This window comes from Rhynchophorus ferrugineus, unplaced genomic scaffold (assembly GCF_030347505.1).
Source record: "Rhynchophorus ferrugineus isolate W39M unplaced genomic scaffold, kcgeb_rfMv2 rfM5, whole genome shotgun sequence".
In the NCBI taxonomy this organism is placed as follows: Eukaryota; Metazoa; Arthropoda; class Insecta; order Coleoptera; family Curculionidae; genus Rhynchophorus; species Rhynchophorus ferrugineus.
This window is the reverse complement of record NW_027472584.1, coordinates 27,800,354-27,819,140: the sequence shown is the minus strand read 5'-3', so window position 1 is coordinate 27,819,140 and position 18,787 is coordinate 27,800,354. Positions and strand designations below refer to the sequence as shown.

At 30.6% G+C, this 18,787-nt stretch overlaps 1 protein-coding gene across 4 annotated transcripts in view; it reads right to left on the bottom strand.

The window, feature by feature from the left end:
* Positions 1–2,570: 2,570 nt before the first annotated feature.
* Positions 2,571–18,787, bottom strand: part of LOC143197483 (cytotoxic granule associated RNA binding protein TIA1) — a 70,532-nt gene continuing 54,315 nt past the window's right edge. For 2 of the 4 annotated variants that reach the window (XM_076406017.1, XM_076406021.1), the window contains exons 5-9: positions 5,535–5,715; positions 5,288–5,417; positions 5,051–5,229; positions 3,860–4,004; positions 2,571–2,744 (exon numbers count right to left, since the gene is read on the bottom strand). In XM_076406017.1, coding sequence (XP_076262132.1) covers positions 2,700–2,744; positions 3,860–4,004; positions 5,051–5,229; positions 5,288–5,417; positions 5,535–5,715 — 680 coding nt within the window. In that variant the 3' untranslated portion in view covers positions 2,571–2,699. Of the gene's footprint in view, positions 2,745–3,338; positions 3,445–3,859; positions 4,005–5,050; positions 5,230–5,287; positions 5,418–5,534; positions 5,716–18,787 lie in introns of those variants that run through there. The other 2 variants (XM_076406019.1, XM_076406020.1) reach the window with 2 other exon arrangements.

Here is an 18,787-nt window from a genome sequence, read left to right as displayed (position 1 = left end):
ACAAAACTCCATTGTGGCCATGAGCTCAACGCAGGAAGCTAGGGATAGGACAGGAAAATAGGTTCAAATCAATGAGAAAGTTTATACGGTTGCTTTAACAATGAACAGAGCGATTTCGTGGACACATGGACATTTCTCAAGTCTGTATCTGTACATTAATATTGCACTAATCAACATATATTGCATGAACGCATATGTATATCTGGGGTTTTTACAGTTATATTTCAGATTCTGACTAGATGAATCACCAGTAGCTTTATCGTATTTTGAGGGAATATTTAAAACTTCATTTTTCATTTGATGATAATTATTTTGATTGTCTTAAATATTTCAAGACACTAATTCCTCTTAATTTTAACGGAGGAGCTAAAATGAATCTAAAACGCTCCAGCTAACATCAAGGCATTTAATTTCTATTTATTCAGAAATACCCTGTTATCAATATAAGGAATCGAACGAAGGTATAGTTTAAATTGAAGTTTTAAATACTCTAATTTAAGTTATAAAGCTAATCGATTCAATTGACTAGATTTGAATGAAACAATATAAAAAATAGATGTTCGGTAACTATTTTCCTTCTAAATTAACTAGACCTAACGAAAATATTAACATCAACAAAAAACTTAAAATACTATCTCGATAAAAAATCTATTAAAAACTACTTATCAAGTCTTAAGTATATATAGAGTAAATATTTCATATAAAATTTACAAATAATCGTTCGTAAAAAAATAACATAGGTACGTCAACAAAATAACTATATTAATCTAGAAGGTGCTATTTAAATATTTACTGCTGACAAAATTAAGTCTCTAGTTGTCTATGGATTCTACAAAAAAACACGAGATTTTGGTCCGTTCCAAGTTAGTTTGTGCGCGACGTTCTAGTTTCCAGTAAAAAAAATTGTGAATTTACGTTAAGCTAGGAAAATTATTTAAATAACACCTTTAATTAGTACTAAATTAGGTAATTAACGACAGATGAAAAACGTAAACTTGTTTATATCGTGTTTTGACAACTATTTAACAAATTAACGTTTATAACATTACGGATATGTCAAAATAAAATGAAAACTTTTGGTTCCTTCAGGTAATTTATCTCTTCTAAGATCAGGATATTACAAGGGGCAGAGGTATTTGGAGAAATTTTAATCGACCCCCTGATTTTTAGAATGTTTTTCCTTTTCGTCACCTCACTTTATCTAATGGCCTAACGATTGGTCGTATTGGTTATGTTTGTCATCACATTTAGAAGATATAATCACAGGGGTATGATATATGAAATGACCAACCATATATTTCCAGTGGCACTTAAGAGTTATATAAACATTTTGATGAAGTTTTATTTTAATTGTATGTTTATATTACGCGTTGCCAGTGAAATATATTTAATAACTTAAAATAAAAAGCTTTATTTAAAGTATCACTTCAGCTTTGGTTTATGATCGATGAAGAAACAAGTATTTAGTATATATTGGATGAAGATAAATGAAGTTGCTCTTATATATTTTTTTAACTTTTGTATTATTTCACTAACATAAGTAATAGCCTTAAAATTATCAGTTTTCTTAAATTAAAACAACTAGATGTGATATATTTTAGTTCACTTTTTAGTGACAGTTCACAAACATTTATACAGTCGTTATATATCATGGTGCTGTTTCTTTGGATAAGCGTGCATATTACAATTTTTTTTTCATCTTAAGAATCAACTTATACTGCTAAAAACTTTTTGCGCAACCGTTCTATACAGGCCTTAAATTATTTTGTTGAAAACTGGAAGGAATTTCACAGAGATGATCTCAGAAACAATTGACCAATCAAATATATTTGACTAGTTTTTTTCCTCGTAATATTTTGTTTTGTTTCGTTTGATGTACTTTCGCGGGAGGTTAATTGACAGTAAAATAATTTGACTAGCCAATTGGGGTGACTGTTCTAAGCTAATTGACGTTTGTCAGTATGATGCTTCAGTTCTTTTTTTTGCCTCTTCCATGTTTTCAATGCTGCTTTACCAGACTTAATATCTTAAATAATAAATGTTAGTTCTAATTTTTTTCTGTTTTAATTTCTATATCTGGTATCAAAACTTTTCCTCATTTTCAGCTATATACTTCATATAAAATTGCTAAATATCACGTTAGATAATTATATTTTTTTATCACTTCCCTTTCAAAGCTCTACGAATAACCACACACTTACAAAAAACTAGATTTTTGGTAGCTTTGCGTACTTGCATTCGATATATGACTTATATATACATTTTGTTTTCATTTAGATTATCTGTACAACTCCTTGATGGTGAATGTTGTGTTGCATTCACAACCAACCTTTTACCCCAGGACATGTATATAATAATATAATTTCTTGTTTTTTTTTATATATGTATATATTATGTATATATATATTTATTTACCCTATCTACTTGACATTTACGCTACTAGTGTTTGTACATCTCAGAAATTAAACATAAATTCTCACTTTAGTCGTTTACAAATATAAACTCTTACTAACTAATTTCATTTTTCAAAGACGTTGTCCGTTCGAAGTGTTCAGGACATTTGTCATATTTGATCCATTAAACATAGAACAGATAAACTGGAAATTTGAGGCCTAAAGGTACTCACACACAGAAGATGACACATATTAATTTATGATTCTCCGGTCTTTTTGATGAATGCCTTGTATGTTTGTTTATATTCATACCAGAAGACTAGGTGTCAACCATTCGTTGTCTTCTGTCAGCTGTCAAAAAGACCCGAAATTACCACATTTATTTACAGTTAAGGTATAAATCAATTTTGTGTACATGGAAAATTTAGCTTGGTTGCAAAAGCAGTTGTGGTCTCAAATAAATTTTGATTATCCTGTTTTGATTTTAAACAAACAATCACTCGACCGCATTGAAACCTGCTAGAGGCGTCGCCTTCGCCATTTTTTACTCAAATTTAACAAGAAATCATTTCGTTGCAGATTTCAGTACAGAGTCTGTGTAACAATCATCCAACCTATCATACATGTTGTTTTACCTAGCTTTAAACGTTTATTTTAGTTTAGATCTCCTGCACTGCTTGGTAAAAAGAAACGAAAATAATTGTTGCTTAAATGTTTAAATATTTATGATTGTAATACTGCGGCTAAAGATTATAAATAGTTTATAAAAAATATATGATCAAACCTCAAGGTATTTATTTGAATTCATGTGCGTAAAAGAGAGAGAGAGGGCTCTGACCTTTAGTCCTCATATTCCAGAAATATTTATACATATATATATATATATATATATATATATATATATATATATATATATATATATATATATATGTAGCATCAAGAGACGCCAAGTTTTGGCACAATTTTTTTCAATAGTGAACTTGAAGATATATTTTAAAAACATTTTGAGTCACTTAGATCTGCTCATTTAGTATTGTATGTTTCATTGGGCCTGAAATAGAAAACGATATTTAAGCAACTTGCTGGGGATTCAAATATATTGTACACAAGCATCCTACAGGAGTTGAATAAGATACCATGCTTGAATGAATTTTCGAATAACATGGGTTTTTATTTTTGAGATTTGTTAACTGGTACCGTGGTACTTAAAATTTTAGTTTACATTTCATTCACACTATGCTTCAAGCGATGACATGCTTCAGCTAAAGTAATTAGAAGAGAATTATGCTATCTTACCTTACCATTTTGTTAAGTGTGATTGTCAAAATGTCTTCACGCGTTCAGATCTCAACCAGTTTTCTTTTTCGGTACGGTACTTTGACAATCATACTTTTTTGACACAATTATTTGACATCTACTTAACCTCAAAATATACAGTTTCCATGTCAAACTATAATTTGTCTTACTTGGTATTGTTGAATCGGGAATACTATTCCGGGTTGTTGTAAGGTGGTGGCTGGTGCAGCCATCTGTTGGGGGGTGGTTGGTATTTGAGATGGTGCGGGGATACTTTGCCAAGATGTAGCTGCGGCCGGTACTTGAATACCCATTCTGGAAATACCGCCAACAAAACAATGAGCAACGCTTTTCCCTAAAGTTTCATTTTAATCATAACCTCACATTCGTTGATGACAATAGCATCAAAAACCTTCAAATGTAACTTAATGAAATGAAACTGTGACTGAAAATTTGAAGTAGAAGAATTTATTCACCCCATTTCAGTCAACTATATTATCTGATCAGTTAGACCGAATAAGGATTCTGAAAATATATCAATATTTTTGGCGAATATATCGATATTACAAATTATCGATATCGATGGTTTTAAAAAAGAGTATCGAACTTGTCTAATATTTCTCCCTTTCGGTCATAAAATTATTTTTTCGATAAAATTTGGACTGGTGAGAAAAATGTCGTTATTAAAACGTAGAATTTTTAGAAAGTAGAATATCGAAATTTTTTTGAGAATGATCTAAACCTCTTGTCAAAATAATTTTGCGTGAAAATCTAGATTTGGAGCGAAGAAATATCGATTGTTTTAAGGAAAATATCGATATGAAATTTAAATATCGTTATTTATTAGTAGACTTTTTTGTAGTCGACCGAGTTGATTGATATTGATATTTTTTGAATGATATTTGCCGACATTTGAAATATCGATATTGATAGTTTGAAAAAAGTTTGGGTCTCCCTCTGTTGTATTTTTTTAAAAAGAAAAATCGATATTAAAACCTAGGGTTTTTTAAGGGAGTTTTATCGAACTTTTTTGAGAATTATCTAACCCTCTCGTCGAAAATCTAGAGTTGAAGTGAAGAAATATCGATAGTTTTCAAAGAAAAATATCGATATCACATTTAAATATCCACATTTGTCGCATTTGGGTAATATTCTTTAACATATGGATATTTTTTAAATATTTTAGAAAGTATGGATATTTTTAATACATCTTTAAAATTAAATTCCAAAATCCCTAGCTCCCCTAGGGAATTTTGTATTCAATGGCATATGAATAAAGATCACCTTTACCAACATTTTTGTTTATATAGCAGATTGTTTGCAGAGAGCTATTGATAGTAATAATTTAAGAAAATGATTACCCCATAGCATAAGAAGGTGACTGATATCCTCCAATGGGACCATATGCATATCCTTGCATCCCACCAATGAACTGACTTGCTTGCATTTGAGATGTACTTGCTGTCGGGTAACTTTGAGGATACCAATATCCGAGCTGTTGCCCATACGTACCATAAGGAAAACTGGTACTTGATATGGCCTGAAAAAAAAATCAATGCGATATAGAAGTGGACAATCCGGATGGTCTTCATTCGTACTTGTCCGGTGACTGGGGCATTATTGGGATCACCTGACTCCTTTCCCCAAGAACATTTCACCACTTGTCCATTTATATCGGTGTTATGCACAGCAACGATAGCATGGGTTGCTGATTCTTTCGTTGAGAATCTGTTAAGAGATATTACCGATAAACCAGTACTAAGAACATTGATATTCAGTTGAAAGTGGCTTTGATATAATTCTCACTTTAACCGTGTCAATATATCAGTTTAGTTATTAAAATACCTAACAAAGGCGTATCCTTTTTCCTTGAAAACCCTGATCTCTTGGATGGTCCCAAATGGCGCGAATGTTTTTTGCATTAATTCTTCAGTTAAACCATTCGTGATACCTCCACAATAAACGGTACAATTTGTCTGACTACTTTGATTGTAGACTTCGTCAAAAGTTAACGGTTTGGCTGCTGCTAGAACAAGTAACGTAATATTGAAAACACCAAATAAATATTAGGCGTGTGAACAAATAGTTAACACGTTTTTTACTATTGGTTAATATTTTTTGTAAATAATAAATTTGTAAAGAACTGATTTTTATTATAGATTATACTTTGGCGGAGGAGCCGAGACACGCTTTTCCCGCAATGTAAAACGGAGAATCCAGAGATTACCTGGCAAAATATCTGGATCAGTCGTCATCGAATTCGAAGTATCGTTACGAAATTTAATCAAAGTGCAAGTCGAAATGGCGCGTAGGGAAACTGTTGTTTCACTAGTTAGTTTTCTTCTCTTAATTTCTATCGAAGAAATCATCCAAATCCAAATTAATTTAAATTATACCCGAATAATCCGCCATAAACAAATAGTTAACACGTTTTTTACTATTGGTTAATATTTTTTGTAAATAATAAATTTGTAAAGAACTGATTTTTATTATAGATTATACTTTGGCGGAGGAGCCGAGACACGCTTTTCCCGCAATGTAAAACGGAGAATCCAGAGATTACCTGGCAAAATATCTGGATCAGTCGTCATCGAATTCGTAGTATCGTTACGAAATTTAATCAAAGTGCAAGTCGAAATGGCGCGTAGGGAAACTGTTGTTTCACTAGTTAGTTTTCTTCTCTTAATTTCTATCGAAGAAATCATCCAAATCCAAATTAATTTAAATTATACCCGAATAATCCGCCATAAACAAATAGTTAACACGTTTTTTACTATTGGTTAATATTTTTTGTAAATAATAAATTTGTAAAGAACTGATTTTTATTATAGATTATACTTTGGCGGAGGAGCCGAGACACGCTTTTCCCGCAATGTAAAACGGAGAATCCAGAGATTACCTGGCAAAATATCTGGATCAGTCGTCATCGAATTCGAAGTATCGTTACGAAATTTAATCAAAGTGCAAGTCGAAATGGCGCGTAGGGAAACTGTTGTTTCACTAGTTAGTTTTCTTCTCTTAATTTCTATCGAAGAAATCATCGAAATCCAAATTAATTTAAATTATACCCGAATAATCCGCCATAAACAAATAGTTAACACGTTTTTTACTATTGGTTAATATTTTTTGTAAATAATAAATTTGTAAAGAACTGATTTTTATTATAGATTATACTTTGGCGGAGGAGCCGAGACACGCTTTTCCCGCAATGTAAAACGGAGAATCCAGAGATTACCTGGCAAAATATCTGGATCAGTCGTCATCGAATTCGAAGTATCGTTACGAAATTTAATCAAAGTGCAAGTCGAAATGGCGCGTAGGGAAACTGTTGTTTCACTAGTTAGTTTTCTTCTCTTAATTTCTATCGAAGAAATCATCCAAATCCAAATTAATTTAAATTATACCCGAATAATCCGCCATAAACAAATAGTTAACACGTTTTTTACTATTGGTTAATATTTTTTGTAAATAATAAATTTGTAAAGAACTGATTTTTATTATAGATTATACTTTGGCGGAGGAGCCGAGACACGCTTTTCCCGCAATGTAAAACGGAGAATCCAGAGATTACCTGGCAAAATATCTGGATCAGTCGTCATCGAATTCGTAGTATCGTTACGAAATTTAATCAAAGTGCAAGTCGAAATGGCGCGTAGGGAAACTGTTGTTTCACTAGTTAGTTTTCTTCTCTTAATTTCTATCGAAGAAATCATCCAAATCCAAATTAATTTAAATTATACCCGAATAATCCACCATAAACAAATAGTTAACACGTTTTTTACTATTGGTTAATATTTTTTGTTAATAATAAATTTGTAAAGAACTGATGGTTATTATAGATTATACTTTGGCGGAGGAGCCGAGACACGCTTTTCCCGCAATGTAAAACGGAGAATCCAGAGATTACCTGGCAAAATATCTGGATCAGTCGTCATCGAATTCGTAGTATCGTTACGAAATTTAATCAAAGTGCAAGTCGAAATGGCGCGTAGGGAAACTGTTGTTTCACTAGTTAGTTTTCTTCTCTTAATTTCTATCGAAGAAATCATCCAAATCCAAATTAATTTAAATTATACCCGAATAATCCGCCATAAACAAATAGTTAACACGTTTTTTACTATTGGTTAATATTTTTTGTTAATAATAAATTTGTAAAGAACTGATGGTTATTATAGATTATACTTTGGCGGAGGAGCCGAGACACGCTTTTCCCGCAATGTAAAACGGAGAATCCAGAGATTACCTGGCAAAATATCTGGATCAGTCGTCATCGAATTCGAAGTATCGTTACGAAATTTAATCAAAGTGCAAGTCGAAATGGCGCGTAGGGAAACTGTTGTTTCACTAGTTAGTTTTCTTCTCTTAATTTCTATCGAAGAAATCATCCAAATCCAAATTAATTTAAATTATACCCGAATAATCCACCATAAACAAATAGTTAACACGTTTTTTACTATTGGTTAATATTTTTTGTTAATAATAAATTTGTAAAGAACTGATGGTTATTATAGATTATACTTTGGCGGAGGAGCCGAGACACGCTTTTCCCGCAATGTAAAACGGAGAATCCAGAGATTACCTGGCAAAATATCTGGATCAGTCGTCATCGAATTCGAAGTATCGTTACGAAATTTAATCAAAGTGCAAGTCGAAATGGCGCGTAGGGAAACTGTTGTTTCACTAGTTAGTTTTCTTCTCTTAATTTCTATCGAAGAAATCATCCAAATCCAAATTAATTTAAATTATACCCGAATAATCCGCCATAAAGGGCGATTCGACGCGAAAAAAATATAATTGAACAGTTAAATATTAAAGCTATAATTAGAATACTCAACCAAATTTAATAATAAATATGTTGGGGTAATATGTACCTACTTTACTTCCCTTTAGATTAATATTCAGAGGGATATAGTGACCCTAAATTTCTTGTCGTATTTGGATTTACACAATATTTAAATTTTTACTGTTATGATAACCCTTTATTTAATTTATTTGTTAACCATTCTTACAATACGTTATCATCTACATATAGTTTTCCAACAACTTGCAATCATGAACTATTGGCTTCTGGATTATTGATTAATACCAACTGACGTTTCGCCATAGTTACAGATTGTATGTTCAAGGCTGTTCAACATCTTCATCCTCAAAACCTCCTCCACAATAATCATTATTCTCATCCGGTACCCATCTGTGTACTTCTTCATTCTCTTACTATTTTCTCATGCCAATGTAGTTTCCAGCACTCATAGAGGGTCTTGAAGCTTAGTTTTAAGGTTAGTTAGTGTCTGATACGTCTTGTGTGGCATGAATATAGCTTTGATGTTTTTTTTTTCTGAAGAATTTGGAACCACTAGGAAAACTTTTTCGGTTTTATCATCTTTTTCTTTTTTTACAGTGTGTGTATATTGGCATTTATTGATCATATATATTTAAAGTCTCTTTTTACCAAATGGGGTTTATGTGGACTGGACCTTCAGTTCAACGTGGGCCCCGAACACGGTCATCAGCATTAAGCCTACCGACTGGCGAGTGACCCACTTTAGATATCATCCCAGAAGACATCCGGTCTTACCCAGCCTGGTTACTGGCTTGACTGGGATCATTTTCCTTGTCGGATTTTACACTCTTGCTTAGGACAATCACAAATTATAAAACAATCATAAACATAAATTTACAACCATGCCCCAGCAAGATTCTAACCCGCGGCTATCGCAACAGTAGGAGGACCATCCTTCGCCTTCACCACTGCGCCACCAAGCCGGCAGAATTAACTCTGATATGTGTGTGTTTTTTCTATAACATTGACTAGTTTTGTTTAAACCCAAAACCCTATAAATACGTTTAATACGATAATTCCAATAATATTAATTGAATTGAATAACAGAAAACGTCAATTGCAAAAAAATACAGTCTGTAAAATTATAATTTCATCAATAAATTATCCAGTATTCTAATTTCCAATCCACTGATGCCAGATAACATATCATAAAATTGATTGCATCATTTAAAGGAATAGGTTACTGCTTACGCTATTTATTTAGCTAGTTGCCTCCTGATTCGTATAGATGGCGCTCGTTGTATCTCAAATAAAGGCTCTTGGGGAAATTCGGGCAATTTTTTAAATTAAAAATTATAGAATGGAACTTTATTTTGCAAATAATTTGATCAGTTCTGTCTGTTGTTAAAATTCCTTGATCAATTGATTGTGTTATAGATTCTAGGAACTTTCTTTTGTGTTTTATGACGAAATCTTGGATAACTTGGTGGATCCATTTGATTTATGGGTCAACGTGCAGTTCATTCACTAGTCCATAAGTCCAAATCGGCTTTATTATTGATTGATAAATCAATATCTTTGATATTCTGAGATTATTGTTTAATATGATGTTTCGAATTTAATCTACCGTCGAAATGGATGATGAGGTAATGCGTTGATTCTGCTTGAGGGTTTGGGTATCTTTCAAGTGGTATAAATAGGTTTCTGTTTTTTGCCTTTGTGGATCTTTTTGGCTGTTCTAAACAGAGTTCCAAGTACTGCTTCTTTTGTTGCGGGAATATCAGTAGTGTAGAGCAGATGCAGGAATGGTTCTAAGACAGTACCTTGTGGAACTCTAGACGATATAAGTCGGAATGTTGAGAATGACCTTGTGGTCTCGAATATGAATATAGCAACTGTCAGTCTGGTAAGTTTTTTTTCTTATGAAAGATGGCGTAAATGATTTAGTTCCATTGTTTACAAATAAGTGGTGATGTTAAAGGTGTTATTATATATTTTTTTCTATTATTATGTGGACAAAATGAAAAAAAAAGGGGAAGTCAAACTAATAAAACTATCGTCTTTATTTAAGTAGAAACGAAGCAACAAGAAAAGTAGACCACAAATGAATTTAAAACTATAATTCGAGTTTAAAAGTTTGTCAGTTTGAGCGGCTGCGGTTTCCAACTTTCTCCAAGTTGGGAAATAGATCAACTTTTCTCTCGGAATAGGTCACTGTACAAGCGTTAACAGCAAACAGTTTGTTTATCGATTCTCAGGTGCGCGTATAAACTTCACGTCCAGATGGCGTTGGCCGATAATCGCGATTCCGAACTGCTGCAGTATAAAGAGGGGCCATTATTCCCTTAAACTTTTTTAATTGATCCTTAAAGCTATAATCCTTCAACTATGTAAAGTTTCTCAATTAGAAAAAGGAAACGAGAGTTGAAAAAAAAGTAATACATTCCCTTTAGAAATTTATTATCTTGACCTAATTTGAGATATTCGCCATAGTTCGCCAAGCAGACTTTCATAAACTCTACTATATCTTAACGAATATGCCAACAAAAAATAAACAACGTGTCTGAAATTTTCGCTTTGTAAAATCCTTCAGGAAAGGAAACTTTTAAGCTACGTTATTTAAATAAATCTAAGTTAATTTATGTTGAATGTGTATGTTCATTTGCGTTATATTGTAACGTCGTACTTAATTTAAATAGGAACTTCACTAATTAAACCATATAAAACTACTGAACTCGTTTTATACTTGATATTTGGAATAAATCAAACTTAGTTCGTGGTGGTTAATATGACATATTATTAGTTAGATAACTAGTTATGAAAAGGAAATATTGAAACATCGATATAAGTTTTGAAACGTTTATTTGATTCGAATGTTATTTTGTTTTAGCGGAAAGAAGTGGAGACTGGTTTGAACTACTCTATAGACCATATTGATACTCTAATTTTAGTGTAACCTAAACCAGACACTACAAGGATTTCTTAGAATTTCCAGTGCAGTATTATAACACCTCCCTCCTCAATCAGTCACCTCCTCCGCCATTTTGCTTTTGTTTATCGTGTATTTTGTATCGTTTTTATCAAAATTTCTATCGTATAGTGTATACGGAATGGTTTCCCAAGTTTTGGTGTCTACAGATTCCAATAGGTCTTGGTTAGAGAACTTGAACTACAATGATTTTGCCCGAATACCACTAAATTAAGTCAATACTTCGAGTAAGTGAAAAACGACTGTCAAACTAACATCATATAAGTCGTATAAGATACGCTATATAACATATTCATTGTATCATTTTATGGAAAGTGAAATTCTGAAATCTATGCCGTAGAGTTATTGAAAATTGAACCATTCGAATCCGTACTATAGCGAGAAGCCTCCGCCGATATTCGAATATATTCATATAAAAATCTTATCGAAAATCTTTATATTTTATTTAATTAATTAATAATGAATTAGAACGTTGATGCTTTTATTTATATTATGTTTGTATTTTTGTTGAAACTTTGTCAGGTCGGTGTATGAAAATTCTTTTCTTATAGAGCTATTGTTCTAAAATAAGAAAACACAAACAAGTATCAGGCAGGAAATGTGTTTGTTAGGCGTAAATTTTCTCGTTTTCTTTTGGATTGGCAATCAATCATACGAGAAGGAACACAATTTGACTTTTCTTCTTAAAATGGTCCTTTATTCCGCCTTCAAATCTTCTGCTAGGTATAACTCTCAATTATTTTCACAATACCCTAACGAATACGTCTACCTTCCTTCTTTTTTTTTCCAGATTCAGTTCGGATCATTATTACCTGTTTTTCTTTTCCATTTATTCATTCATTTGTTCCTAAGACTTTAATAAAATTGTATGGTATAAAAAAGACGTTATTATGATATATTTCGTTTTTTTTCAATGCCGTTTTATTATATTTAAACATGTAAATGATATATTATATAATCTTTTTTATCAACAGAAGGTTGCGTCAAAAAATTATAATTTGTAGATATTTCAAGTAAAATCAACAAAATGCAAAGTTGTATAGCTTACGATGGATGATATTTTGAAAGACAATAATTGTCATTTAGGAATTAATTCTTTTTTTGATTTTTATTTTTTTAAATGTAATTTCGAGGTTCTTTCTCATGTGAAATTGACTCACAAAGTGTATTTGTGCTTTCAGTGTATATAAATTTAAAACTGCACCCATATAAAAGTCAATTGGTGCTATACATTATAGGAGTGATTTCATAAAACCAATAAATTTTACTCTTTATAACCTTTACTTTGTCTTTTGTCTTCAGTTGAAGCTTATTTTCATTTTGATGAACACTGTAGTGCAACGAATCGCAAATATACGGATCAGAAAAGCTTTCATTCATTACCATTAAATGTAAACATTATTTTGTGATACCTGATATAAATATTGCTTCCTTATAATACAATATTATTAATTGAAATTGCAATTTTCAATTTTGTTTATTAATATATTATTTTATTTGGACAAAAACAACGTGGCAATATTCAACAATAATTGTATAACTATGTGCAAAACCAACTTGTTTTAATAGTTGATATATTTATTATACTGTATAAACAAATAAATTCATTTTGGCTGACGGTTAATTTAAATTTTTGTATTTTTTAAACGGAAAAAATATACCACCACCATCATTCTATTTAAATATCAATTTTGTATTTTTGTCCCTTCGAAAAAAATATTCTTTATCTGACGTCTCTATTGGGAAAACTCATATAAAATTTTATATAAAGTACCTTCATTGTTATTGTTTTTATAAACGGTCTGAGAAAACTCTAAAATGTTTTTCTTTTGCGGATAGTTGTGTATTTTGAGAATTTCATATAAACGAAGAAAAAAAGTAATAGCTCTGGTTAGTTCGAAGCAATCTGAAATCAGAAAATATTGGCAATTTTTATATGAGCCGAAGGCAGTCGAGTGGAAAGTATCCAAAATAGGATCTGGGAAATTTAAAGCACAATTTTACTACGCTCCTAATTTTTTCTCTCCTGCCTTCCTTTGAAATTAACCCTTTTGTTTATGTCGGCCTATTATTTTAAGCCTGTAACCATGTATGATTAAAATTTAGTACTCAAAGTACTCTCAACAGTAAATTTCCATTATGGACGTAATGAAAAAGAAGGCTGTTCTTGTAAACAAGAATATATATATATCTGGTTAATGTAAAGTAATCAAGCCTGAAAAATTTGGAGCAAAAGCCCCCCACTGCAAAACGTTCTTTTCAGGCGATAATAAAAAAAATAAAACAAGTCAGCCGCCTTCATAAACTTATAAAATGCTACCCAAGATGAGTTCAACTCAACATTAAGCCCTTTTAGGTTTTGGACTACAAAAGAATATTTTCATTGTTTCCCTCTTCTTTCTTTCATCTTACATATTTTTACCGATATTGTTTACATTCTAATTTAAATATTGACTTAGAATTACCACTTTCTAAGAAATCCCTTATGTTTTTAATTAATTTTTTTATTAATTTAAACTTTTTGTTTATGTATATGTATATATAAAAGGTTAATCCTGACTGCTTAAATTATGTATAATTTGATAAATATATATTATTCTACAATTACTTTTATATTTTTAATATATATCAGAATACTAAGAATGTGAATTACTTTTGAAGGGATCTAGTCTCTTTGTTTCTTAAGAGTTATTAATTGAAAAGGCTTGTTATTGATATTTGCCATTTGCCAATACTGTTGAGGTTTCAATTTTGTTTTAATTATATGTATGTATATATATATATATATATATATATATATATATATATATATATATATATATATATATATATATTATATGGTCGGATCCTTGAGATTTGAATGATAACGAGGGATGAAAACTAGACCATATATGACGATAAAGGGTAAAAAAAGATTTTGATCGAAGCCCGATGTAGCCCAGTTAGGCCACTGATATGAGTCGTCTTTGCTCTCAACAACACATAAAATTGAAGCAGGTGATTAAAGCAAACTCCCAATAAAGCAAAAAATTGAGTTGATTGGTTGGGATGTATTGATTCATCCACCGTATAGTCCAGATATTGCTCCGCCTGACCGTTTGATCCTGTCTTTGCAAACCTATCTCTTGATGAATCACTGGGTTTAGTTTTATGTCGAAAAAGTTATATACTAGTTAATTTTAATTTGACTACATATTTACTTTTCCCTTAACCTTTTATATATATTATCATATCTAAATTTATAACTTAAAAACAAACGCGATACCAGATCCCTTCTAAATTAATTCTCAGTTTTAGTATTCTTATATATACAGTATGTTCAGTGGGGATTTGAATTCAACAGTTCGATTTTGAAAATGTTATAAATAAGAAAACAATAATAGAAAAGTATATTTTGCAAATGCTATATATATATATATATATATATTATACATATATATATATATATATATATATATATATATATATATATATATATATATATATATACATGGTAGTTTGGTAGAATAAATGGAACATCTGTGGTGCATTTTATTAAGAGCATTATAATAGTAATGATTATCGTAGAAAAGAAAACGCTTTTATGGCCTACAACACCATTTTAATTCGAAAGTTAATGTCCGTCTTTAATGGCAATCAAAATGAGCAACTGTTAGCGTGCGAGATTATTCGTCACGGACAACGAACAAGTCACGCAGCGATTTTGTCTGCCATTGCGGACAAAACACCACCCCCTGATGGCGGCCTCTTGATATCGCCCCCACTGTTTATGGCACTGCACTTTTTTTCCCTATATTCTCGTCGCCAATTCTTGCAAATTACGATGAATCGCGTATAGCCAAGAAAAATATAGCCTTGGTCGAATTGCTTTTGTTCCCGTATAAATATACGATCCGAAAGTCTCTTCTTTCTTCTCTCTGTATTGCTGCAACTTTATTTATCGTAAAAATGGGACATAGTAAAATATTTCTATTTGCCAAAGGGCCAGGAATAAGCCTTTCCTTATTATCATTATTTTGTTTATTGACGCAAATTTTACCTTTTTTATTCTTTCCCTTATTCTTTATTTGTCTACTAAGCTTGATAAATATTTGAATATACAGTAAAACCAAGTTATATTAGGTATGCGGAAAAGAAATTTTCTTTAAATTAATTTGTATTCACTACTGAAAACTAACTGTTACCATTATTTAAATAATAACAATGTAAGTATAACAAGTGAAGTGTGATTTTTCAAGAGAACGACAAATGTAGTCATAACTTTCAAAATATTGAGTGTATTAAAATAGTTAGTATTCCGTTAAATTTGGCGTAAAATTTTATATATGTTGATCTATTTTAATTACTATAAGTCTCTTAGAACCAAAGTTAGAGTTAAAAGTTTGAAAATGCTCAAAATGGAAAAAGTATATGGAAAAAGTGACAAAATATTTTTGATCTCAGAAGAAGCTAATAAGTTGGTAATATACCTGTGTCTCGGTGAAAAAAACCATAACACCATTTATTTTAAAATCAGTCCTTAGGTTTTAGAAATATTCTCAAATATCTATGAAAGGTGATTTTTCTAAAGATGGAAATATGTATCTGTTCGTTTGAAAATAGCGAATATGTTAAAATAACTAATATATCAATAAATTTGGAGTAAAATTTTACATATGTCATGTTATTTATTATTTATAAGTCTCTTAGAACCAAAGTTAGAGATAAAAGTCTGAAAATGGACAAAAATCGCAAATTTTCCTGAATATATATATGGAAGAATTGTCAAAATAGGTTTGATCTTCGAATAAGCCAATAAGTTGGTAATACATCTATTTTATGGTGAAAAAATATATAGAACCATTTATTTTAACCTCAGAGTTTACGTTTTAGAAATATTAGTAGATAATTGTAAAAGATGATTAAAAAAAAAGACTAATGGATTTGTAACTTTCACAATATTGAGTATATTAAAATAATTAGTACACCATTAAATTTAGCATAAAATTGTATATACGTTGTGTTATTTTCATTACTATAACTCTCTTTGAAACAAAGTAGGAGTTCTGAGCAGGAAAAGTCTGAAAATGGCCAAAAGTCACAATTTTTCGTGAGTATCTATATAGAAAAAGTGACAAAATATCTTTGATCTGAGAAGAAGCTAATAAGTCGGCAACATACCTATTTTTCGGTAAAAAAAAAACTATAAAATTATCTATTTTAACCTCAGGCTTTATATTTTTTAAATATAGTATATATTTATGAAAGCTGATTATTCTAGGGAAAGACAAACATAACAACTGTAATTTTTAAAATATTGAGTATAATAAAATAAATAATATATTATTAAATTTGACGTAAAATTTTGCATATGTTGTTTTATTTGAATTACTATAATTATCTCTGAACCAAAGTTTTGTACCCTTTTTTATTCTTTATTTTATTATTTTTTGACTATCAAGCTCAACAAGTCATAATATTAATAACTATTTATAAGTAATAAGAAAGGTATAGTAAAACCAAATTATCTTGGATAGATGGATATGGAAAGTAATGTTCTTTAGATTAGCTTTTATTTACCACTACAAAATTTATCTTTATAAAAGATTAGAGAAATATTTGGACTATATGGCCCCATGCTATCATAGATTAATTTAAAAACATTCTTCACAATTTATAATTGTACGACCAGCCAGTGATAAAATAAAACATAAAATGTTCAATCTGAAATTATTATTTAAATAGATCAGTGGATATAGGTTTATTCCAATTATTAGATAAATTCGGTTTATAAAGATTATGAAACTAATATAATGGTAAAATAGTTGGATGATAATTTAAAATGAGTTCTGAAACCCTAGAGCGCCATTTTCAGGTATGGACGATATATGCAGATAAATATCTAGAGGTTGTAGAGTAATTTATATAAACTAAGTTTAACTTTTCCACTAGATGATTCCGAAATATAACGGGCGAAAACTGACCCCTTCCGAATTTTGGGTTACTTCTAAGGCATAGCCTTTATATCCAGCAATGGCGTGGCCTCTTCATTAAACAAATGGGAACAGTGCGTTTGTGTACACTCAAACTGGCGGTTACTTATTATATATAATATAGGCAGGGTTATAACTGACGTGTGTTTTCTCTTGAGACCGTGCTTACCCATTTTACATGCTCCTTTACCCAGACGAACTACTCCCATTGGTTACCTCGCCCTTGTTTCCCATTTACGCAACTTTAAATATTCCTCGACTAATTCACCGAATATAATTATTAGCCTACATAATTCCATAATTAATTAATATTACTTCTGACTTAATTAAACAATTTTCACTCTGGGCATATGCTATTTCGTATTTTTTATATCGTGCACATGTGTTTTTTTTTTATTTAGATTTTAGTTTTGGTTAGATTTAAAGTTTTATTTAGTTGAATCTATTCGTTTCTTTATTTAGTAGGTATAGATACTGAATACTTTATACTAAAAACTTTTCTACAATTGCCTTTTTTATTTAAAAATGTTAAAATTCGAAGTATGTTCAGTGAGAAGGACATAATGTATATATAAGAATACTGAGACTGTGAATTAAGTTCGAAGGAATTTGCGAATTTTTACACTAATTCTACGAAGTGATTGTAAACTTTATTGAATTATTATAGGACATCCGTTGAGAAAACTTATATTTTATATTTATTTGGTGGTTTATTATAAAAGGAGTATCATAAATGCATAAATTATAAATACTTAAGAAAATATAAATAATAAGGATACTAAGATTGTGAACTAATTTTGAAGCTGCGATGAACTGATAAAAATTTTGTCAAATTACAGTTAACTTTACTAAATTACTACAGGGTGTCCATTGAGCTATCTCATATTTTAAATTTATTGGGAGTTTCACTATAAAAGGGGAATCATAAATGCTAAAATTGTGAATAACTTGAAATATATGTACTTTTCTATAAAGCATAGGACACTAAGACTCTTAATTTTGAAGGAATTTGCAAATTTTAAAACTGATATCAATTTTGCCAATAGAACGACAGTTAACTTTACTAGGTGACTACAAGGCTTCCGTTGAGAAAACTCAGTTTAAATTTAAACTGTAAACAGAATTATTTTGAAATATGTACTTTTCTCCAATCCTTTATGTCATTTTGAAATCAGAACGCCTGGATTCGAATTTCCACTGAACTATATATAAGACTACTGAGACTGTGAATTGGTTTTAAAGGAATTTGCCATTTTTAAATCTAATACAAATTCTGGTAATCCGGGAATGGTTGGCGCAGTGGTGAAGGCCATGTTTTGCTGCGATAGTCGCGGGTTGGAATCCTGCTGGGGCAATT